The sequence below is a fragment of the Zeugodacus cucurbitae genome, chromosome 2 (genome assembly GCF_028554725.1).
Source record: "Zeugodacus cucurbitae isolate PBARC_wt_2022May chromosome 2, idZeuCucr1.2, whole genome shotgun sequence".
Taxonomy (NCBI): Eukaryota; Metazoa; Arthropoda; class Insecta; order Diptera; family Tephritidae; genus Zeugodacus; species Zeugodacus cucurbitae.
This window is the reverse complement of record NC_071667.1, coordinates 5,784,315-5,798,288: the sequence shown is the minus strand read 5'-3', so window position 1 is coordinate 5,798,288 and position 13,974 is coordinate 5,784,315. Positions and strand designations below refer to the sequence as shown.

Below are 13,974 nucleotides of genomic sequence, written 5' to 3'. Positions count from 1 at the left end.
GGTTATTCTAATTGCTTTAGTAAGTATACTCGAGATCGAAATGAAATTGTATCAAAAAATATATGGAAACTGAGACAATTTGTTTTCAAACACTCTTACATAAATTTTTCATGTACTGCTCTTTTCGACAGCATAGAGAGGCTTAATTTTTCTACAATATTATTGAAGTATAAATTTGTGATTTACGAAAGAATATACGTCTGCATAGTTAGTGAAATTAGTTTTATGTACAGTTGGTCAAGAAACAATTTACACATTGAAAATAAATAAATAAATAAATATAACATATTACTTTTTACTTCAGTTCAATATTTTTTTGAATTGGTCCAACTAGGGTCCTATAATCTACAATGATTTCTTTAATCCTATAAAGAGTGTAAAATGGGTAAAATTTAATTGAAAAAATAAGGAAATACTAGAACCAAAGCAAGGAAAAGGCCCCAAATTATAAATTACTGGACGTGTACAGTGCCTAATGTCTCGAAAACTTGACCGAATTTCAAAAACTTCGGTTAGTGTTCTTAAGAAAATGTTCTAGGAAGAATGTAGCATTCAGATTTCTTATGAAACTGTGTAAATATAACGCATATTATATCGTACATATACAAAATAATAAATATTAATAATGTTGTATTGTAAATTTAATACTTTTATGGAAATTGTAATTGGTGCGCAGCCGCAAAACAAACAACAAATTGTACAATATGTAGTTTTGAGTATGCATTTAAAAATCATACATTGCTATAATAATAATAATTTATAACTATTAACGACATCGATTCTTCCAGTAAACGCTGATTTTACCAGTACTAGTTGTTAACGTTAGATATACATATATAGATGCATACATATGTACATACATATATAACGCTATAATAAATATTTACAAAATGCAAAACGCATTTATATAATTTACTTACTTCAAATTGGAAATTAAATTGTAGGCAGCAAGAATTAATTCAAAAATAACAATCTCAAAGATTAAAAATAATAATAAATAAATACCTAAATAAATGTATTACGCCATGTATCCATACTATTGTGGGCGAAGCAAAATTCTTGCTTCAATAAATATATTAATAATAATAACATTAACGCGATTTCATTTAAGAGATTTTCAATAAACTAAATAATAAATTATAGAATCAAAATCTTAACAATATATGTATGCCAAAGTGATATGCAATATCCATATGAATTGAAAAGACAGTAAGTTAATGGTGTCCATAAATAACACGCAGCCTTAAAAGATCAGCGTGAGCCAAGCGGTGATAAGGCAAAAGCCACCACATGTTGCCATCGGTATGTAAGTTCTATCGCCAGTCAAGGCGCGATAGTAGAGAACACCGCTAAACAGTAAAGTACCCACGGCCATCAAGGAGCCGGTCTGTAATGAATGAAAATTATTACAATTCATTTTAATAAAAAAAATATATTAAAATTAAAAGCTAACGAAATTTTGCACAGGATGTCAACCAAGAAACGTGACATTCGCAGTTTTCATCATACTTACCAACAAAGGTTTGCGCACCAGAGGCATCGCTAAAAGCGCGAATGAATGTAGAAAATGGAAACGATTCGCGGTTTCGAAAACTGTCCTAGCCTCTGTTTTGTCTTCTGAATTGGGAAATTTTGCAAAAATATGCTTGCCGTAGGCGCCCATAATCACAGCACTTGCACCACTTAAACCCGCGAGTCGCACGAAATTGTACTGCCTGCCAGCCAGCTCCCATAATGGTAAACGCACAGGCGGTGGTGGTGGTGCGGATATATTTGCCTTCGGTGCCGGCAATTTGCGTGGCAAAAGCGCTTCCTAACATTAGTTGGAACTCATTTATTATAATTATTTTGAAAGCGGAAGAATGTCTTGTGTTTCTCAACTTACTGTGCTTTTAATCACACCCGCTGCAGTCGATAGCAACGCTTGGCTAATTGGATTGCCAAAAATTAAATAACCAACAGAATCGCCCAATGAAGACATTTTTTGTTAAGATTTTGTACCTTTTGTTTACAATTTTATGCAAAAGTTGGTGTAAATTACTAATTGATAAGCCGCTATTGCTGCGGTTTGTTATTGCGAAAATTCAATACATTTTTTGTGTACAATATATATAGGAACAAACCACAGGGTGTTTACGAAAAATATGTCCGGGTGTTGAAAATTAATAGAATTTTTGTTTAGCATTCTACTATTTTATAAATTGAAAGATTAATAAATGTTGTTGTTTGGAAGGAAAATAAAATACTGGTTTTGAAATATATTGCTCTTGAAATTAGTGAATATTACCGTTAGAAGGAAATGAAGCAGAACTTCACTGCATAGAATAAAGAAATTCAATTGGTACTCCATCAACGTTAAGCAATGGGAAGAGGAACATACATAGCTACACACACACACTTTCAATGTCATTTCCATTCCAATGCAATAACATTCCCCAATAACATTTGATAAAAAAATCAGCTGTTTGTTTCCCCTCATTTTCGTGTTGTGTTTTGTTTACTGTTAATTTATTAATTAAAAAGATTCCCTAATTCCTTAAATAATCAGTTATTTCTATATGTATTTAAAAGTGAGTAGCGTGTCTAATACTAAACTAAAGAAAGTTGTAAATTGCTACATTTTAAACATCAACAAATTGCATAAACCAAAGTTGTGCCTTTAGTTGTTATGTCTATTCATATGTACATATGTATGTATGTAGATGTACTTATTTATGAAAAAAGTTGGATAAAAAAGTTAAATAAATAGTTATAAGTAAACAGCAAATATATCGACTATAATATTAATTTGGTGAGTACCAAATGGTTTATTAAAAAACTTATTTTCGACAGCGATCAGTGACTTTCGACTTTGGAGTGTACGTACATATGTGTGTGTGTGTGAACGCTTAAACGTATTATATCAACTATTTATGAATTCGCAATTTATGTAATATCATATTAGCATGGATATCGGTTGTAGGCATTTAAGCAAGAAACGAAAAAAAAAACGATAATATGACGAGCTAAAATAAAAATTGTACTCGACTGACCAATAATGTTTAATTAATCCGTTAGATACATATTTATATGAATATTTATACCACTCACATCCATTGGAACTGGCGCAAAGTTATGTGAATTCAAATGTATATATGTATTAAATTTAATTTAATAAAGTAAATAAATTTTATATTTAAATATAATAATATAAAATAAAGCGGATATGATTGGAAATCAAATCAAAGGTTTTTTAATATAACTTAAACAAATTCACTACTTCATATAAAGAAAGAGAGCGAGAGAGGGAAAAATAAAGTTGTGCTCATTTAATCAATTACAAAATAGACAACAAAGTGTTTTTTGTTTTTGGCATTTGTTATTTTTATGTAAAAATTAAAAAAAAGACAGCAAAATTCGGAGTATGTGTGAACCGTATTTTTTAGATTATTTTCACATTTAATTAAATTATTTCAATAATTTGAATCCATTTCGGTTTGAAAAAAAGTTGTAATCTTTTAAATCTCGAATGTTAATATTTATAAGTGCATTTAAAAAAAAAAGTTAAAGTATGTGTCATTCAGAAAGTAAATATATTCGCTATAACTATAATATAGTTTGCTAAAACTTTTTTGTCTGGACTATGAGTACGTTCCAACACTTTAATAATTTACACATGTGCCTGTGTGTTACAACAAATAGTAATAAGAAATATATCTCTTTATGAGTTAGCTCGTAACTGTTCAATTGTTTTCAATACAAAAATACCGGCTTACCTATATGCAATGCGTTATATTGGGGACTCACCGGTCTTTTCCGCCAACTTATTAGTATATTATGCTCATTAAACTTTTTTCTAACGTTTATAACTTTTTGCTCGCGAAATGAGCACAAATGCGCTGGAGACCGTACGCGAGCAAGCATTTACATTAAATATTTCTCAAATCAGTTTAGTCGTGTCTGCAGCGCCAATGCGGACACACCTGTCTAGTTTCTTGCGGTGAACTCGTAACTTTGGCGATCGCCACTCTTGTCGTATATTGTTCGAAGTAGGCATAGTGCTATAATTGATAGTGAATTATCAAAAATTTTAATATACATATTTGTATATTTGTTTACAATTCAGAGAGTAAACGTTAAGCAGTTTGAACAGATTGAGTGATTAAATATTGATATTTGCACAATGCCAATGCAAGTGTCTTTTCATAAAATAATTATTTTTTAATATACCAGTGTGCTTTGTTACAAAAAATATCATGATATAATCATACATACGCACTTACTTATTGTACATATGAAGATATATTTCAAAAGATCTAGTTTTATACTCTAAAACATAGATATATGATCATGTGTCAACGAGTGCGGGTGTCAATGTGAATTAAGTGTGGCATGCATGCGTTTGTGATATGGCTGAGTATCGGTTGTGAAATTCTGTATAAATGGTTATATATGTATACACATGTTTGCATACATGTAAATGCATTTGTTATGTTTTGTTTGAATTCTAATAAAGTCGTTAATCAGTTGCTCAAATTTCCAACGTATGGTGCTTATGTCTCCTTGACATTTATATCTGCATATAGCATCTGATTCAAATTAAAACAACAATCACATTCGCGGCAAAACTAAATTTTGGTGAAAAATAAAACTTTTTTAAGATCTCGCTGAAAAATATATGTGTTCAAAATTCGCAAGTCATTGGCACCGATTTAAGAGAGTATACTGCAATAAATTGAAGCCAAACCACACTTCGTGCATTGTTAGATATGGTAAAGGCATTATAATACTGTGAAAAGTGGATCAATTGTGAATAATTTTCGTGCTTTTAGGAATTTATATTCAATAAAATAATATTTTTGCATAATTCTGCAAATACAGTCGCACTCTGAACTCCTTCATAAGAATAGACAGTCTAAAAAAAGTCGACTATATCTTAATATAGAAATAAAAATACTGTAGTTTGAAGCAATTCAAACAGTCCAAAGACAAAAAATAAATGAAAAAATCGTTTTAATTTATTTTATAATATTAATTGTTGTGTTTTTATGTAAATGTAATTGGTTAAACAACTGTGAGTCGTAAAGTGTAAACTTAAGTGGTTTTCAGCATTTTAAATGCATTTGCAAAATATAAAAGAAACTGCTGACGGTGTTAGTTTCATTGCAAATGAAATGCATGTATTATATACAACGCTTATATGTATAATAACATACATTTGAATAGATATTTGTGCAAGTATGTATGTATGAACATACAGATTGGCATAAGCAATAAATTACATTGATTGTACAATCGCATTTAACTTATCATCATAACACCACATGTCACCTACGACTTACATACATATGTACATACATGTGAATAGCAGGAAAATAACTATAAATTGTACGCAAATACCACCAAATGCTGGTATTGTGTAACAATGAAGTTATCTTATTTTATGATATCAGCCATACACATACATATATACATATATGTACATAAGCACTTCTGCAACGCTATCTAAACTTTCCACTAGTCTGCTAATACCTTACTATCTACAAACATTTGATTAAATTTCAGCAAATACTGAGATTCGTGTTATGAATGTGCATAGTGTTAGTTGATAAGTGAACGTAGAAGAAGGAATTAGTCTCAGCCATTGCAACATGCAGTCCATAAAGGCCGACGAATTGCCGGAAAATCCGCGCGTTCGCGCTAATCCGTTATCCGCGCTTTTATTATGGTAAGTGTTGTGTTGAATTTAAAACTATTGTGATTGCAAAAAATCTGCCTTTATATAAAATATTGCTAATTATGTAGGCAAACGTGAATATTGTTATTGTATAATTGACTGACATCTGACATTTTATCTATCTTATATAATAACTGTCTGTCCATACTTCCCGTTCTCAGTGCAATTTGTTTTGAATATCATTAGTTTATTTAATTTAATTACGAAAACGTATGTAGTCTAATTTTCGAAGGTTGCCTCCAAAATCGAAATATTTGCCTTCGAAGTTCGAAAAAATTATTTAAAAAATATTATTAATTATAGGAAATGGTTAATATAAAATCTAAAATGAGGATACAAGATAAATTTTCTTCTTAATTCAATGGTGTATTATATATCTTTGAATTAGAAGAAATATGTATAAAAATTCATAAATTCTCAATTTCCTGGAAAAAATTTATTTGGTCCAATACCCAGAAAAAGTCGATTTTGACGTATAGTTGTTATAGATATAGTGTTATAGATCACTCAAACATTCAGACCATGTCCTCGGGTTTTTTCTTCTATTAAACCTCCATCAATAAATCCTTAGTTATACACATAAGTACTTCACTAAATTGCATGAAAACACAATATAAATATGAAAGCATAAATCATTGTTCTTTAACAACCTGTTCTGTTCGTATATATGTATGTACATATATGTATTTCTAAAATAGCAAAAAAAGAAGTACAAGCTTAAAGCATAAATAAAATGTGTATGTATCTGGATAGACGAAACGTGCCTACATATGTACATTATCTGACAATTAAATATATATTTACATACATGTAGGTAATAATACATTTTAATGAATGCAATAAGCGTGGAATACAATAATTGAATACACCGCCTTTAACATATAAAATTGGCTTTATTAAACCTATTGACTGTGGAAATTCACTACAAGCTTATAAGTTGATAACTGTTTTTATCAGTGAGAGATGTTGGCCAAGATCTATAAAGATTTATGACAAGCTTCAGTTGTGACAAAAGCATACTTGGACAGACAAACATAAGTATATAAATAAATAAATCTCTTAAGCGAGTGACGTTAGACATTTATAGTTCATATTGTGAAATAATATATTCATACATATTATCTAGTATATCTTGTTTTGAGCCTTGTAAATATGGAAAAATCACAATTTTGCTGTTCAGCGTTATTTTAACTATATTCATTTCATTAATAATTATTATACTCTCGCAACAAAAGTTGCTAAAGAGAGTATTATAGTTTTGTTCACCTAAAGGTTGTTTGTAAGTCATAAAACTAAACGAGTTAGATATAGGGTTATATATATCAAAATGATCAGGGTGACGAGACGAGTTAAATGGCACCCTGAGGAGGTTGCTTTCGAAAATAGGCAATATCGGACCATTGCCACGCCCACAAAATGGCGAAAACCAAAAACTTATAAAGTGTCATAACTAAGCCATAAATAAAGTTATGAAAATAAATTGGAGCATAGGATCGTATTAGGGAGGGGCACATTTGGATGTAATTTTTTTGGAAAAGTGGGCGTGACCCCGCCCTCAAATAGGTTTTTTGTATATAACCCACAAACCAATAAAGCTATATAAACCAAACTTTCTGCAGTCGTGTCTTTCAGCCGTTTCCTTATACAGTCCAAAAATGAAAGAAATCGGATAATAACCACGCCCACCTCCCATACAAAGGTTAGGTTGAAAATCACTAAAAGTGGGTTAACTCACTAACGAGAAACGTCAGAAACACTAAATTTTACATAAGAAATAGCAGAAGGAAGCTGCACTCAGATTTTTTACAAAATGGAAAATGGGCGTGGCATCTCCCACTTATGGGTCAAAAACCATATCTCAGGAACTACTCGACCGATTTCAATAAAATTCGGTATATAATACTTTCTTGACACCCTGATGACACACGTGAATTGAATTTCAATTGATGAAATCGGTTCATAACCACGACAACTTCCCATATAACTCAATTTTAAACTCCATCTGATTCCTTCACATTATAATATATACATAAGGAACCAATGAAGATGGCGGAATAAAACTTTACACAAATAGTACATATCATTTCTGGCTTCACTTGAGAAAAAATTGTCGAAAACGGACTATAACTTTTCAAGACCCCAGATAAATTTTAACCGAAAATATTGGTAAATCTCTTAGATAATTTAATGTAATTCAGAGGAAATTGTTTTCTTCTAATAGTGTGTCTCTGTTCCAAAAATTATTAAAATCGGATAATAACATCTCCTAGGTCCCATATGCCTAATTATAGGTTTTTCAAAAATACGGTGGGCTTTAATCTACATATATGTATTGTTTAATATGTGAGATACTATATCTTTGCGAAATTAAGTGCATGTATAGTTTTGGATATAGTGTACCTAGCTGGTGAAAATGAATGAAATCGGTTCAGGAATTACCTCAGCCCTCATACACTATATAGGACGATTTTCGTTATTCTATTAAACTTTGTGCCGAATTTATAGGTAAATTTGGGTGTTATCTTATTAAAATTTCTTCAATAAATTGCGAGAGTATAAAATGTTCGGTTGCACCCGAACTTAGCCTTTCCTTACTTGTTTTTTATTTATATTTATTTTTTATTTATTTTTAGCTTTACTATACCGATCTTTTTTAAGGGACGTAAAAAAACTCTTGACGAAAGAGATCTCTACAAAGCACTGAATGAACACAAATCAGGTGAGACCTACATGTATGTAGATGTATATAAAATAAGGGATTCCATCAAATATTTTAGAAAAGTTAGTATCAATAAAATAAAATTAGGTTACGTCCAAAATAATACCTAATATTAATCAATTGAGCCAGAAATATGTAGTGAATGTTATGAAAATATATCTCAAGCAGAGATTGCTTAGGGTCTAGTTGATTCGAAAGGAAGACAAATAAAAGTCATCGTCAAAACGACTGAGACTATAAAAAGAAATTAGCCGAAGAACTATTTACTCAAAAACTGTAAAATAATCTTAAGACGCTCATAATGATTTTGCTAAAAAAATCAATTTTTTGGATAGTTCGAGTCGAAGTTGATGAAACTCTGTAGTCAACTTAACTTAAGTCAACGAATGAGATACATTTTAGTATTTTGTTTTCAGAAACGCTTGGTATTAAATTAAATGCAGCTTGGGAAGAGGAGATTGCGAAGAAGCGCCTTAAAAACAAAGAACCCAACTTGCTTTTAGCTGTCATACGCGTATTTGGATTGCAATTCTTAGCTTTAGGATTACTACTATTTTCATTGGAAATAGGACTTCGGTAAGATAACATTTTAAGACTCTTCTACTCTCTATACTTAAATCGCTATGTTATTATGTATTTGTTTAAAGCGTCACACAACCACTATTTCTCGGTGGTTTAGTTAATTACTATGCGAATCCCACGAATAAAGATGATAAATACACCGCATATATCTACGCCATGGGTGTGATACTCTGCAACGCCATAAATGTTCTCTTTCGGCATCCCTATATGTTGGGCATACAACACATTGGCATGAAGGTGCGTCTCGCCATGTGTAATCTGATTTATAGGAAGGCGCTGCGTTTGAACAGAACTGCGCTGGGCGGTACCACAACGGGTCAAGTAGTTAACCTGATATCTAACGATGTTGGTCGCTTGGACACGTCCATCATGCACATACACGTGTTATGGGTGGGACCTATAGAGATTGCCGTTGTAGCCGTGCTGATGTACAGAGAGGTGAGTGTTTGAAATCACACTAATTTTTAGTTTAACCCTAATTTTAATTGATGTATAAACATTTAAGATCGGCGTCGCCTCGCTTTTCGGTGTCGCAGCTATGTTGTTATTCATACCGCTGCAAGCCTTTCTCGGCAAAATGACGTCGAAGCTGCGTTTGCGCACAGCCTTGCGGACCGATGAGCGTGTGCGCATGATGAACGAGATTGTTTCGGGCATACAGGTGATCAAAATGTATGCGTGGGAGAAACCCTTCGGCAAAATGATACAGTTTGTACGTCGCAAGGAAATGAGAGCCATTCGTAACGTCAACTACATACGAGGTATTTTGCAATCGTTCGCTTTGTATATGACGCGTGTATCCGTTTTCGTCAGCCTGGTGGGCTATGTGCTTTTGGGAAATTTTCTCACCGCCGAAAAAGCCTTCGTTATCACTGCCTTTTACAGCATTTTGCGTAACACAATGGTTGTGGCCTTTCCAAATGGTATTCAACAAATCTCAGAAACGCTTGTATCTATGAAGCGTATAAAAGATTATTTATTATACAAAGAAATTGGCGATAACTCGAGAATTTCGGCAAATGGTTGTAATAAAACTAAAAAATCAGACGACCTGAATGGCAACGTGAAGTTAACGAATCAATTAACGCCGAAGCGAGCGCAAGAAGAAGCTGGCATTGAAATACGTGATCTGAAAGCTAGATGGGATCCCACAGCAGTCGAGTATACGCTGAATAATGTGAACTTGAATGTGAAGCCACGCACACTAGTGGCGGTCATTGGACCGGTGGGTTCCGGAAAGTCAAGGTACGAGTAATTGACAATAGTGTTAGACTTAACATACCAACGAAAATGAAATTTGCAAAAGTAATTACTGTTATTATAGTTGGTCACTTGGTTTTAATAATTTCCACATTCTCTAGTTTAATACAAGCTATTCTTGGCGAACTGTCTGCTGAGTCGGGTTCCATTGCCGTACACGGAACCTACTCGTACGCCTCTCAGGAACCGTGGTTGTTCACTGGCACCATCCGACAGAACATACTTTTCGGTTTACCAATGGACAGACATCGTTATCGCACTGTGGTGAAAAAGTGCGCGTTGGAACGCGATTTCGAGCTGCTGCCTCATGGCGACAAAACGATAGTGGGTGAACGCGGCGCCTCGCTTTCCGGTGGGCAAAAGGCTCGCATTAGTTTAGCGCGCGCAGTCTACCGCAAAGCCGACGTTTACTTGTTAGATGATCCGCTAAGCGCTGTGGACACACACGTCGGTCGCCATCTCTTCGACCAGTGTATGCGTGGTTTCCTACGAGATGAAATTGTCCTGTTAGTTACGCATCAGTTGCAATTCTTGGAGCACGCTGACCTCATTGTTATAATGGATAAGGGCAAAGTCAATGCTGTGGGCACCTATGAGTCGATGCGCAGTAGTGGTTTGGATTTTGCGAATTTACTGACAGCGCCAGAAGAGAGTAGTAAGCATGATGATGACAGCGGTGCGGAAGTGAAGAGCAAGTCATCTCAAGTTATTATGAATCGACAGAACAGCACTGTGACGATGAACTCAATGGACGAGTCGATAGCAGACTCGTTGATCGATGAAGAAGCTGACTCGCCACTACAAGTACAGGAGAAGCGTGAGATGGGCAAAATTGGTTGGGGACTATATAAAAAGTATTTCGGTGTCAGTGGCGGGTATATGCTTTTCTTTATAACAGCGTTTTTTTGTGTAGGCGCCCAGATATTGGGGTCTACTGGCGACTTCTACGTCTCGCTTTGGTAAGTTAATTGCGGACTTACTTTAACTTTCAGTTAAATAGTACTATTTTAATGACTGCTTCTCCACAGGGTTAATAAAAATGAGCAACAACTAGTTAGTCAAGCGCGTGAATTCGATATAAATGTTACTAATGCCACAGATGCGCGCGATACACGACTGAATAGTAATACTGATCCAATGGATATTTATATATTCTTTAGCATTATTTTGGCCATTATCGTGTTTGCGATCGGACGGAGTTTGCTCTTCAATACCATGACGATGCTTTCCTCAACGGAGTTGCACAATGCAATGTACCGTGGCATCACACGTGCGGCAATGTACTTCTTCCACACAAACCCCTCTGGTCGCATACTAAATCGTTTCGCAAAGGATTTGGGGCAAGTCGATGAGTTGCTGCCGTGGGTCATGATGGATGTCATACAGAATTTTTTGAGCTTGTTTGGCATTGTCATTGTAATTACCATTGTGAATCCAATGAATCTCCTGGTGACGGGTGTACTGGCGCTCATTTTCTATTTAATGCGCTCATTTTACTTAACCACGTCGCGTGATGTGAAACGTCTTGAAGCAGTTAGTAAGCTCATTATAAATAATTAGTATAAAACAGTTACAATATTCTAAACTATTTATGCTTTCCAGCACGTTCGCCAATATATTCACACTTGAGCGCCTCCCTAAACGGTCTACCGACGATACGCGCTTTCAACGCTGAGCAGATGCTGATAAATGAATTTGACAATTACCAAGATTTGCACAGTTCCGGCTATTATATGTTTTTGATAACAAATCGGGCATTTGGTTACTGGCTCGACTGTTTCTGTGCACTCTACATAACTGTTACTATTTTGAGCTTTTTAGTTTCCTCACCTGACAATGGAGGCGATGTCGGCTTGGCAGTGACTCAAGCCATGGGCTTAACAGGTATGGTGCAATGGGGTATGCGACAGTCTGCTGAGCTCGAGAATAGCATGACGAGTGTAGAACGTTTGATAGAGTATGAAGAAATTGAACCTGAAGGTGAACTAGAAAGTAAACCCAACAAAAAACCACCGAAAACATGGCCCGAACAGGGTAAAATAGTATTTGATGAGCTTAGTCTTCGCTATTTTCCCGATCCGAAATCGGATCGTGTGTTGAAATCGTTAAACTTCGAAATACAACCCTCAGAGAAGGTGGGTATTGTAGGACGCACAGGTGCAGGTAAATCTTCGCTCATCAATGCACTATTTCGGCTGTCTTACAATGAAGGCTCCATCAATATTGACACAAGAAATATTGAGGAGTTGGGCTTGCATGATTTGCGCAGTAAAATCTCAATTATACCACAAGAACCGGTGCTCTTCTCGGGCACAATGCGTTACAATTTGGATCCCTTCGACGAATACTCCGATGCCAAGTTGTGGGGTGTGCTTGAGGAAGTAAGCGATTTTTTTAATTCTTAGTTTTTGTTTTTAAAACCTTGTAAATATTTGACTCGCAGGTGGAACTGAAAAATGCTGTAGCCGAACTCCCGAGTGGTTTACAGAGTAAAATCTCAGAGGGTGGTAGTAATTTCAGTGTCGGTCAACGGCAGTTGGTTTGTCTGGCACGTGCAATACTGCGTGAAAATAAAATTCTTGTGCTGGACGAGGCAACGGCAAATGTGGATCCACAGACTGATGCACTCATACAATTGACAATACGAAATAAATTCAAATATTGCACGGTTCTCACAATTGCTCATCGTTTGCACACTGTAATGGACTCGGATAAGGTGCTGGTAATGGACGCTGGACGAGCTGTGGAATTCGACGCACCGTATAAATTGTTGACGGAAAGTGAATCTAAAGTATTCTATGACATGGTCAAGCAAACAGGCAATAGTTCATTCGATAATCTACTTATGGTGGCACGAAAGGTAAAGTAAACTCTCAACAGAGATGATTTGTTAATTTTTATTGTTGTTTTGCAGGCTTATGAGCAGAATCCGCGCTTGAAAGATAAAACTGCACAGAAGTACAAGTGTTTACTCAGAAATGTTTCCATATTATAATAAATAAGATACTAGTTTAACTTCTATCATTTGTAACTAGAAGTTGCGCATTTAATTTGCCATTCATTAGATAACATGAAAAGTGCTTATGCCAAAAATATATATAATTCATAGCATTTGATGGCAATCAAAAAGAAGATTATTCTACTAACATTGGACAATAAATAATGTAAACGTGCTATGCCAGCGCTTAATGGATTTTACAATAATTAGTAATTTTAAGAAAAATGTATTTTCAATATAGAAAGCTTCCGAATGTGTCTTGGGAAGATTAAAATCCATAGTGTTCTGTATTAAGGAAAGCTTTAAATATGTACTTTTATATTTTTGAGAGACTTACAAATCTACTCACTTACTTAGAGGCATTTACAAACATAAATAATAATAAATTGATATGTGCAATTTCAGCACAAATAAACATTAGTTATAAATTAGTTTAGAAAAATTTAATAAAATCAACTTAATAATAAAAAATAAAATAAATATGATTTCAATTGAATTTCACTTAGTCAGATTGTAGCTTCTAAATGCAAGATATTATATAATTTTTTTTTACAATTAGAATTCAAATAGTATTTCAAAGTCTGCAATACAAAGTTGTCTGTGCACGATGGAAAGCTAGGAGAACTTTAAACCCATTGGCATACGAACGGATGGCAATACTAGTATACTCCTACTTCAAATGTACTGGTAACATGTACT

The 13,974-nt window shown here is 34.1% G+C and overlaps 2 protein-coding genes across 3 annotated transcripts; one reads left to right on the top strand and one right to left on the bottom strand.

Moving 5' to 3' along the window:
• Nucleotides 1–695: 695 nt before the first annotated feature.
• Nucleotides 696–2,083, bottom strand: LOC105214116 (transmembrane protein 256 homolog). Its single transcript, XM_011187340.3, has 3 exons — nucleotides 1,886–2,083; nucleotides 1,514–1,813; nucleotides 696–1,387 (listed from the first exon to the last, which is right to left on the bottom strand). The coding sequence occupies exons 1-3, from the start codon at nucleotides 1,979–1,981 to the stop codon at nucleotides 1,244–1,246; spliced, it is 540 nt and encodes a 179-aa protein (XP_011185642.1). The 5' UTR covers nucleotides 1,982–2,083; the 3' UTR covers nucleotides 696–1,243.
• A 2,739-nt stretch (nucleotides 2,084–4,822) lies between these two features.
• LOC105214120 (probable multidrug resistance-associated protein lethal(2)03659) lies at nucleotides 4,823–13,760 on the top strand. 2 transcript variants are annotated; one of them, XM_054235104.1, is made up of 10 exons: nucleotides 4,832–5,707; nucleotides 8,350–8,435; nucleotides 8,852–9,011; nucleotides 9,083–9,455; nucleotides 9,523–10,262; nucleotides 10,379–11,236; nucleotides 11,306–11,814; nucleotides 11,880–12,658; nucleotides 12,721–13,137; nucleotides 13,192–13,760. In XM_054235104.1, the coding sequence occupies exons 1-10, from the start codon at nucleotides 5,631–5,633 to the stop codon at nucleotides 13,270–13,272; spliced, it is 4,080 nt and encodes a 1,359-aa protein (XP_054091079.1). In that variant the 5' UTR covers nucleotides 4,832–5,630; the 3' UTR covers nucleotides 13,273–13,760. The 2 variants fall into 2 exon arrangements, with proteins under 2 accessions (XP_054091084.1, XP_054091079.1); XM_054235109.1 differs by lacking the exons at nucleotides 12,721–13,137; nucleotides 13,192–13,760 and having other exon boundaries at nucleotides 4,823–5,707; nucleotides 11,306–11,810; nucleotides 11,880–12,065.
• The last annotated feature ends 214 nt before the right edge of the window (nucleotides 13,761–13,974 follow it).